Source organism: Nannobrachium achirus (genome assembly GCF_963921795.1).
Source record: "Nannobrachium achirus genome assembly, chromosome: 20".
NCBI lineage: Eukaryota > Metazoa > Chordata > Actinopteri > Myctophiformes > Myctophidae > Nannobrachium > Nannobrachium achirus.
Window position 1 is genome coordinate 2,656,096 of NC_137827.1, and position 10,220 is coordinate 2,666,315.

At 45.8% G+C, this 10,220-nt stretch overlaps 1 protein-coding gene across 2 annotated transcripts in view; it reads right to left on the reverse strand.

Moving 5' to 3' along the window:
• Positions 1–246: 246 nt before the first annotated feature.
• mia2 (MIA SH3 domain ER export factor 2) overlaps positions 247–10,220 on the reverse strand; it is an 83,101-nt gene continuing 73,127 nt past the window's right edge. For both annotated transcript variants that reach the window (XM_080750686.1, XM_080750685.1), the window contains exons 31-32: positions 4,432–4,663; positions 247–3,052 (exon numbers count right to left, since the gene is read on the reverse strand). In XM_080750686.1, coding sequence (XP_080606812.1) covers positions 2,835–3,052; positions 4,432–4,663 — 450 coding nt within the window. In that variant the 3' untranslated portion in view covers positions 247–2,834. The remainder of the gene's footprint in view (positions 3,053–4,431; positions 4,664–10,220) is intronic.

Consider the following 10,220-nt stretch of genomic DNA (forward strand, 5'->3'; position numbering starts at 1 on the left):
TGGACTCCTCATACATAGAAGGAAGCATGAGGTCAGTCCGTTGCTCTCCCCAGGTTGGCAGAGGGAGAGCAGAGCCCAGGATTACATTATTAGATAATTGACACTGGGTGGGGAAAAAAAGGGTTACAAAAAACGTGGGGGAAAAATGTAGATCATGCAACCCCACTTGGGGACCCAACCCACAGTTTGAGAACCTCTTCATTAAATGACCACAGAAACATCGACTGTTTGACAAATGGTCTTTATTCATCAAGTAATAAATCACTTTTCTTTATTAATTTTTTTACAATAAAATCACATTTACTTCATGAGGTTCTAAAGCAAAACCGTGTGTGTGTCTGATGATGGCTCACAGCTTCTTTCCTCATTGTTACAGATCTCTTTATGTTTTGTCCAGGCTATAAGAGGGTAACGTCACGTTTCCAGACACTCATCCTCCTCCTACCAGCGGACTGTTTCTGATTGCCCGTCTTATTAGCCTTGCGCAAGGCTAATAAGACGGGCAATCAGAGACAGTGAATAATGTATTGTTATTATTAGTTCATGTTTTGTTGTCTGACCGCGCCACACGACGAAGACGACACATTTTCAACGGAAACAAAAAATAATAATCGCGGTCGTTGATGTCGCCTATGAAGTAAAAACATCCAGGTTGTTTGGTCTTGTAAATCGTTGTTGGGCAGAAACCTTCATTCATCAGAGCACAGCAGCACACAGTATAAAAAAAGTGTTGTGAGCTTGTAGATCTGCTACTTCTGCTATGTTTGAATATGAATCCTGAAAAGAATAACAGTTTTGGACATAATTATGAGGTTTCCACCTGACAGACGCGGTTTGGACTGAAGTGGACGAAAGCAGAACATTTGAAAATAATAAAGGCAAAAGAAGAAAAACAAAAAACAATGTCACGCAGCATAAATAGCAGATCTACAAGCAACACGTGTTGTGGACAATGAATAAATGAGGTTGTTAACAGGCCCAGACAAGACCTTGACCACAAACACCGCAGGCCTCTGCTCTGAGGGATACGGTAGCAAACATTCATGACTGGAGTTCCCCAGGGCTCTGTTCTAGGGCCTCCTTCTGTTCTTGGTGGTGGTTCAGTCTTTCTACAGTACATGATGACCATGATGACTGTTAGTCGCCTCAAACAATAAGAAGACTGATAAAAAGAATCCCTGTGATTTCTACACTGTTTCATCTGGTTTAGCAGGAGAGTAAAAGGTCTCTGTTAGCGGCCCTACAGACGGGCAGCGGTTTCCGCGGGAGCTCCCGCTAGGATCAGCGGTGAGACACAAACACACTCGCTCAGCGGTATTTCACAAAGACGAACACAACGCAGCTCTCGCCGCCCGCGAGCGCATGCACGAACGAGCAAGCATGCATGCATGGATTTCACGGGACCGCGCCCGCTCGCCTCGCCGCCTCTAAACTTCTCCGCGCGGCCAAAGATAAACGCCCGCCTCCCGTTGAAAATGAATTACTAGGACGCGGTTTCTATGTACAGAACAGACTCTGTCCTACTATCCACACATACAAAGCATTTCTACATATACACACGTAAACACAAGTTAAATTAAAACTAAATGCCTTCTGGCACTGAGTTTTTAAGTAGCACTTTTACACCATTTCCCAAACCTCATCTTCATATGATTGGACGTCACTTTATATGATGGCACCTTTTCCTGTCAGTTCAGAAACCTGTCTACTCACTGTGTGTCTCAGAGGAGGGCCGTGGACAGTTCAGAAACCTGTATTTTGGAGCAGTTCTTTGTTTTGGTTCAAATCGTTGAAAATATATTTATCAAAGCAAACGTTTGTAACTCAAATCTCTGCTTCTGGGGGGTCCCTGGAACAACACATTCCCCACAGCCAAACACATGTCATTTTGGGGGTCCTTGACATGAAGAGGATTTGAGAACCACTGATTTAGAAGAAGGATTTAGAAGGCATTCATAGAATCGGGTCAAAAATATTCAAAGACTTCAGGATTTTTCAAAAATAGCAGAGCTACAAGCTCACAGTGTGGCACTCGGTGCTGCGCTGCAAGCTTGTAGATCTGCTATTTTTCAACGGCTAAAACATAAAAGAACGGTTAAAGGGGGTTCAAGTCTGATGTGACACAGATGCGTTCCAAGTTAAAGGAGTAGTTCACCCCCAAAATGAATCTATTGATTACTCACGCAATGGACACCAATTTACCTAGTATGGTAAATTTAACCCCATTGACCCAAATGCCTTTGGGGTCTCCATCCGGAATCAATAGGGGTAAATGTATTGTAATCAAATTATTGTCTTAGGAATGCGAAAAAATACCCCAAAAAAATCAAACCTCGGTTCGAAGTGAAGCAGTGAACTTTTATTCTATGTGTTCTAGAACTATGAACTCTGTGATCTACACATTCTTCCAATTCTGAATGAATGAATGATTTTATCTGGAGGGCCGAATTGTCATGTGAAGCTTGACCAATCCTCAAAGTATGGTCTCATTGGACATTTTTAATCATCCAATCATCAGACCGGGACGGACGTTACACACATATTCTGGACGTACGGGACAGATAAAACCTGTTCATTCTGGACTGAAATGACCATATATGGACATGAACGGGAGTACGGGACACACAAAGCCACTCCTTGGAAGCGGCTTTCACCGCTTCAAAAACATCATTGAACTCCAGTCTCCATGGTGTTACAGTAGTAATCAATACTGGGGTGAAATACTCCTTTAATTCCCCCCCTGCAGATCAAACAGAAACCCTTCTGTTGGTTCAGAAGAGTGAATGATGAAATACTCCAGAGCACCCAACGGGGGGTCCTGATTGGACCAGCGTTCAGATGACGTCGTGTTGAGGGGCCGTGGGGGCTCCGTGCGGGGGGGAGGGGGGCCGGTGGTGGGGGACGGGGGGACCCCCGGCGTACGGGGGGAAGGCGTCGGGCGGGGGGGGAGGACGCATGGACGCAGGGAAGTGAGGAGGAGGACCACCACCACCTCCACCGGGGGGGAAGCGAGGAGGAAACATCATCCCTGGATGAGGAGGACCCCCCCTCACTGAGAGAGAGAGAGAGAGAGAGAGAGAGAGAGATAGAGAGAGAGAGAGAGAGAGAGATCAGATCAATAGCCAATTACCCCTGTGTTATTGGCTCTGGATGGGCTCTGAGCGTCATCCAAATCCGCCCGCAAAATTCATCAACCGCCCGTTATCCAACCGCATTAATTATATCATCCAATTTACAGAACCAACCACAAATTATTATTTTTGTCTGATATTCTGAGTTCTTTTAGATCACAGAAATGGATTCAAGCCTACAGACTGTCCGTTGGTCTTTTTTTCCATATATGGACTTTTATACCCTGAGACATCTCGTAGCTTGTCTGACAGTCAGTACGGGAAGTGATGTCACATGACATCCTTTTTATGCCCATATACGAGTCATTCTGTACCACATCACTGTGACTCACTGACATCACGTGACATCACTTCCTGTACTGACAGTCAGACCTTTGGTCGCAATAAATGAACCTAACCTATGCAATAGCATTCTATAAGCTGCAGTAAACACTTGTTGTCAACTAAGCCTAGGCTACTTTAAATGTGTACTGTAACCATCTGTATTATATGAATGAATGAGCTCAACTTCTCACACAGACAGACAGAGGAAGGGAGGAGGAAGGCAGGAATGCACGCACAGGCAGTGGAGTGCACACGCACGCACACACACACACACACACACACACACACACACACACACACACACACACACACACACACACACACACACACACACACACACACACACACACACACACACACACACACACACACACACACACACACACACAGCGCCGCGAGGCAGAGAGAGCAAGAGAAAAAGAGAGAGGAATGGACACACACCGCTTGCTAGTGAGAAGTTAACTCTTACCGACTGTTTGATTGATTGTAGAATTTTTTAGAAGTTTGCAATAGAAAAAAGTACAGTTTCATGACAGTACAAATCACTGGTACAAGGTCAACTAAAAGGAGATCCTAGAAAGCCGAGGCTTATTTCCACAAGAACCACACTTTAAGTATCTCATATAACATTGAAAGACAGACGGATAGAACATAGTACTTTATCTAGGATAATATCAGTTTCAAAAGCATAACATCAAATACAAAGGCAGAATATGCGTGATGGAGCGGACAGTATATGAGAGGTTTAACTTTTTAGCACGGCAGCCAGCGCAAGGCATGCTGATGGGCTTTAAGTGGACACAGCTGTAAGTTTAATCGTGGACACTGCCTTGTGAAAAACGACGTTACGTTACACATTTCATCCGCGGTTATCTTAATATTAATTAATAATTATATTTGATTGACCCAAATCCGCCGGTTAACCGCGGCAACCGCGGCTAAAACCGCCATCCGCGCACCTCTACTGTCTACTTACTGGGCATCATGGGAGGGGGTCCCCCCATGCCCGGGGGTCCCCCCATGCCCGGGGGCCCCCCCATGCCCGGGGGTCCCCCCATGCCCGGGCCCCTGGGAGGGTAGAAGTCAGGAGGCGGGGGTCCGTAGGGGTGTCTGCGAGGGAAGGGCCCGTCCATGGGTCCCATGGGGGGTCCCATGGGGGGTCCCAGAGGAGGGCGCTCAGCTTCAGGGGGGGTCCTCCTCTCCAACGGCTGGAACACATACATTATTAACCCATTAAAAACTGTGTGATTTCACAATTTAACGTTGGTTATTCAAGTGCATCTTCTGTTTTTGATAATCCCTTGAAAATTCAATCATTTTGACATTTTACCACAATGTATGTGTCTTCCGCGGGTCCCTGAAATTAACATTTGGGCAGGCATTGACACTAAGGGTTGCCAACCTGGCATTGACACTAAAGATCCGTCCACACCGCCGGCGAATTGGCGAATAGCGAATTAGCGTATAATTCGCTTTTTGTTTAAAACCTTATAAAGTCAATGGAAGCGTCCACACCAAACACGAATTTCGAAAAAGCGAAAAGGCGTCTGTTTTGTATTCGCCCTTGTGTCGAATTTAGCGAACATTCGCTGGTGAACTCCTCTCTCTCTCTGTATTAAATCAAGCTCACTCTATCCTACTTAAAGAGAGAGAGAGAGCACGGTAGAGGGACCTTCCCTTTGCATTGCTTTTCCGTGTCTCTCGTCGGTGTGGCTGCTTGGAAAAAGTACTTGAATGTCTACTGGTAAAAGCATGGTTTATGTATGTTTTATTGTTAATTTAGCCTATATCTGCAAAAAGACTAATGTTTTAAAATAAATCGCTGGGTATTAAATACAATAGGATCCGAAATGTAGTGGAGTAGAAGGAAAGTACTGGGAATTGGACTCAAGTACAAATACCTACAAGTACAGGCTACTCAAGTAAATGTACTTCTAGTTACTTTACACCACCGCTGCTGCGAGCTGCCTGTCTGCGGGGGAACGGAGCGGAGGGGGAACGGTGAACGCGTGTTGTCTCTTCTGTGATGTGATGGGTTGTGTGCACCGGTGAAGACTTCTATTCTTCTTTTTCTTATTTAACTCTTATTCTGCCAGATGTTGTTATTTATTATTGGGTTTTGTGCCAGCAAAAGCACCTTACCTTTGCGATGATATAGACAAAGGTGTATTCATTTTTTTTTTGAAATGTTCTCTTAAAGAGTGTGCCGTGGCTCTACCAGCAGTAGGGGGCAGCCTCATGCAAGAATTAATGTGAAAATGGTCTCAGCTCGACGCTTGCTTGTCAAGGCTGTTCAAGGCTGATGAGTCGCTACAGAGCAATAGATCCAGAGAAAAACACATGGAACAGTGTTGTGACTCCATTGATGTTAACGTCCAGTTGGATTTTAAGAGTACTTTTATGGGAGCTGTTTCAACGGTAGACACCCGCGCGACACCTCAACAGGTTACAGACATCAAACCAAGGTACAAAAGAACGAGCCAAAGAACGTACAATTGGCATTATCGGGCCGTCAAAAATGGGGCGAACGGGAACGTTCAAAGCAGTATAAGAGTTAATAGGCTAACAACAACGGCCAGGTCATCATCACTTGAGGATGTAGTTTCCATTGTTTTATTTGTTTCCCCGTCCGTTCTCCTCTCTCCTCTCTCTCCTTTCTTCTCCTTTCTCCTGTGGCTACACAAGCAGATACCCCCCTCGTTGTTTTTATGCAAATTAAGCGAATATTATACGCATATTCGCATCGCTTTTTGGTGTGTATGGAAAAAGGCGAATCGCGAATTCTTCCCGACGGGCAAGTTCCTCTGTGACCTTAGGGTCAAACCCCTGACCCCTGACCTCTGTGACCTTAGGGTCAACAGTTTGAGAAGCACTGATTTAGAAGGTATTTGTAGAATGAAGGCCTCAGGGCTTGAAGGGTTAAAGGTGCGGAAGTAAATACAACTTTAAGTGAACGCACAAACACACACGCACGCACGCACGCACGCACGCACGCACGCACGCACGCACGCACGCACGCACGCACGCACGCACGCACGCACGCACGCACGCACGCACGCACGCACGCACGCACGCACGCACGCACGCACACACACACACACACACACACACACACACCCAGCCAGCACGCCCACATGGGTCCCGCATGGGTACGAGTTGGGCTACTTGGGTACCACGTGGGCATGGGCTTGATGTGGGCAAATTACATGGGTCCCACGTGGGATACATGTGGGATACCTGGGCATGGGTTGGAAGTGGGCTTTCCCACATGGTTCCCACATGGGCTACATGTGGGCTAACTGGGCATGGGATTGAAGTGGGCTGGCCCAAGTGGTTCCCACGTGGGCTACATGTGGGATAACTGGGCATGGGATGGAGGTGGGCTGGCCCAAGTGGTTCCCACATGGGCTACATGTGGGCTAACTGGGCATGGGATGGAAGTGGGTTGGCCCACGTGGTTCCCGCATGGGCTACATGTGGGCTAACTGGGCATGGGATGGAAGTGGGCTGGCCCACGTGGTTCCCGCATAGGCTACATGTGGGCTAACTGGGCATGGGATGGAAGTGGTCTGGGGCACGAGGTTCCTGCATGGGCTACATGTAATGTGGGCTAACTGGGCATGGGATGGACATGGGCTGGCCCACGTGGTTCCCGCATGGGCTACATGTGGGATAAGTTGGCATGGGATGGAAGTGGGCTGGCCCAGGTGGTTCCCGCATGGGCTACATGTGGGCTAAGTGGGCATGGGATGGAAGTGGGCTGGCCCAGGTGATTCCCGCGTGGGCTACATGTGGGCTAACTGGGCATGGGATGGAAGTGGGTTGGCCCACAAGGTTCCCGCATGGGCTACATGTGGGCTAACTGGGCCTGGGATGGACGTGGGCTGGCCCACGTGGTTCCCGCATGGGCTACATGTGGGCTAAGTGGGCATGGGATGGAAGTGGGCTGGCCCAGGTGATTCCCGCGTGGGCTACATGTGGGCTAACTGGGCATGGGATGGAAGTGGGTTGGCCCACGTGGTTCCCGCATGGGCTACATGTGGGCTAACTGGGCATGGGATGGACATGGGCTGGCCCACGTGGTTCCCGCATGGGCTACATGTGGGCTAACTGGGCATGGGTTGGAAGTGGGCAGGCCCACATGGTTCCCACATTGGTCTACATAGATTTCTCAACTTCAAGCGTCAATCACTGGTTCCCACATCTGCCTATTTTTAAATGTTTTTTTTTTTTAATTTCAGTTATTTTTTGGCTGTGAATTGGCCTAGGCAATGAGTGGGGAAAACTATTTCCTTTGAATGTTTCCATATGGACTTACGAAGTCTAGCCTAGTTATTAACAACAGCTTGACCAACATATCTATTCAGGGGGTTATGTATAAAGAAGAAAAATAATAATAAAGAAAAACATCCATGACTTTAATGCTATATCAATTCCATGCTGTACCGGTACCAGTAGGAGAGATAACAGGCAAAATGTTGACCAAAATAACACTTCTACTTTCTCTAATTGTGTAGACTTGTTGTAAATTAAGTAATGCAGATGTTTAACAATAATTTAGTGTAAAATTAAACTGTAGATCTATGAGGGTCCATTTGGTCAACAACTCGCCATCATTTAGCTAGGGACCACCTGGAACGCTCCCAAAAACCACTGGTGGTGTGTGTGCGTGTGTGTGTGCGCGTGCGTGCGTGTTGTGACATGTCTGTGTGTTGTGACATGTCTGCTTTATGTGCTGATAGGTACTGTTACAATATAATAATACATAATACACATTATTTAAAAGTCAGTAGCTGATTATACTTGATGCATTTTGGACAGACAGACAGGCACATTGCACGCATGCACGCACACACGCACACACACAGAGAGAGAGAGAGAGAGAGAGAGAGAGAGAGAGAGAGAGAGAGAGAGAGAGAGAGCAGACAGACCAACCAGGGGCAGAATCTCATTACCATTTGAATACAGGGTGAGTTCACACGTCACTGTGAAGTCCATCTAACCAATCACTTTCCTTCTCAGTTTTTGAAAAGTAACTCCTAGAATCAGGAACACATTTGATTTTACACTATGCTACTGTACTGTACTGTCTTGCGATTTGGCTTAACCCACGAATGGACCTTAAAACATCTAAAAGTATGGTAAGTAGCCTCATTGTCTACTCTATATTCTAAAATGTTCTCAAACTAGCCAAGAGACAGGCTGGTTTTAACTCAAGGTTTGTTGTTTTTGTCAGCTTAACCAAGGACATTATCTTAAACAAGTTGCATGTTTTAGCTCTAGATTTAATTTTGTTATCACATTGTAACCAATTATTTCAATTATTATTATTATTTCATTATTTAGTACAGCCAGATGCTTAAAGGTGGGCCAGAACATTTGTTGTGTGATAGAAACCTTATTTTCTCATTTTTTTATATTAACCACTTGAACCCTAGCGTCCATATTCTGAGAACTTGAGACAAAAATAGCAGATCTACAAGCTCACAACGCCTTGCACTGCGAGGCGTTGTGAGCTTGTAGATCAGACATTTGGGCAAAGATGTTTTGTAGAGAGGGAAAAGAGCAGACCAAGTAGTGAGTGAAATGTCAACTTTATTAAGTATTGACTGTTCAAGTGGTTAAATATCTGAAACACAAATCGACATGGATCCAAAATACAATGATGATTTTCCTGTCATGATGAAACTATATGGAATCTATGTAAAGGTTTTGGTGGTCCCTGCTTCATCTCTCTCAACTAAGGGGTCCGTGGCCTGAAAACATTGAGCATTCAAAACCAGTTTGTCCACAGTCAGCAGGCACGTAGACAGTAGGCAGCTGATAGCATAGGCCTACTCAACTTGCTTATAGAGATGCAAATTTTTGCTATTGTTTTCATTGGGTGACGGGGGTTTACTTTGGGTCATCGTCACCTAGCTGGCTTTACAAAGAATCAAATGTGCACACGCTTGCCAAATGGTCTGTCTTCTGTGTACTACACTATTGGACTTTAGTTACTAGTTACTTATTTATAATATTATTAGGCTATAAAACATAAGCCTACATTAATCTCTTCAGCCCTATACATTTTGTCTATTTGAAAATAGCCGATCTACAAGCTCACAATGCGTCGCAATGCACTTCAGTCACTCTTGCCTGTACCCTGTATTAATAAAAAAGGCTCTAAAAGTCTGTGTTTGCTCCAGTATACTCCTTCTGCACTTCACTGGCATTTCGCCTACTAAAATCTCATTCCTGGTGACGCCAGTGTAAGTGTGTTTAAAGATAGAATGACTACTTTACATTCATATCTTGTGGCTAATCCTTTCTTTGACTTTTGCCATAAACTCAGGAATTGCCATGTCGGAGATATCTAAGGTTAAGGCTTCCTGGATGAAGACAAGATGGACAGACCAGTGGAAAGCAGCAGAACCGTCCAGGCTTCACCAATTCATCAAGGATCTCACAGATGTTCCTGGCCAGCACTGGACAACCCTCAATCACCTGAGGACAGGTGTGGGATGTTTCAGTGCAGCACAGGATCCATCACAGACTGTGTAGCATGTGATGACCAGCTGCCCTATATACCAGCCACTGAATGGTGATTGTGGCCAAGAATGATCATGACCTAGACAATGACACACTCGACTGGATTGCTGCAACGGAGTGTAAGGACATACAACAGAAAAAGAACTGGATGTTGTGCCACCCCAATAGACAAACTCTCTCTCTCTCTCCCCTGTGGTTGGCTAAAAAAAACACCCACAAGCACAGCGGACCCAG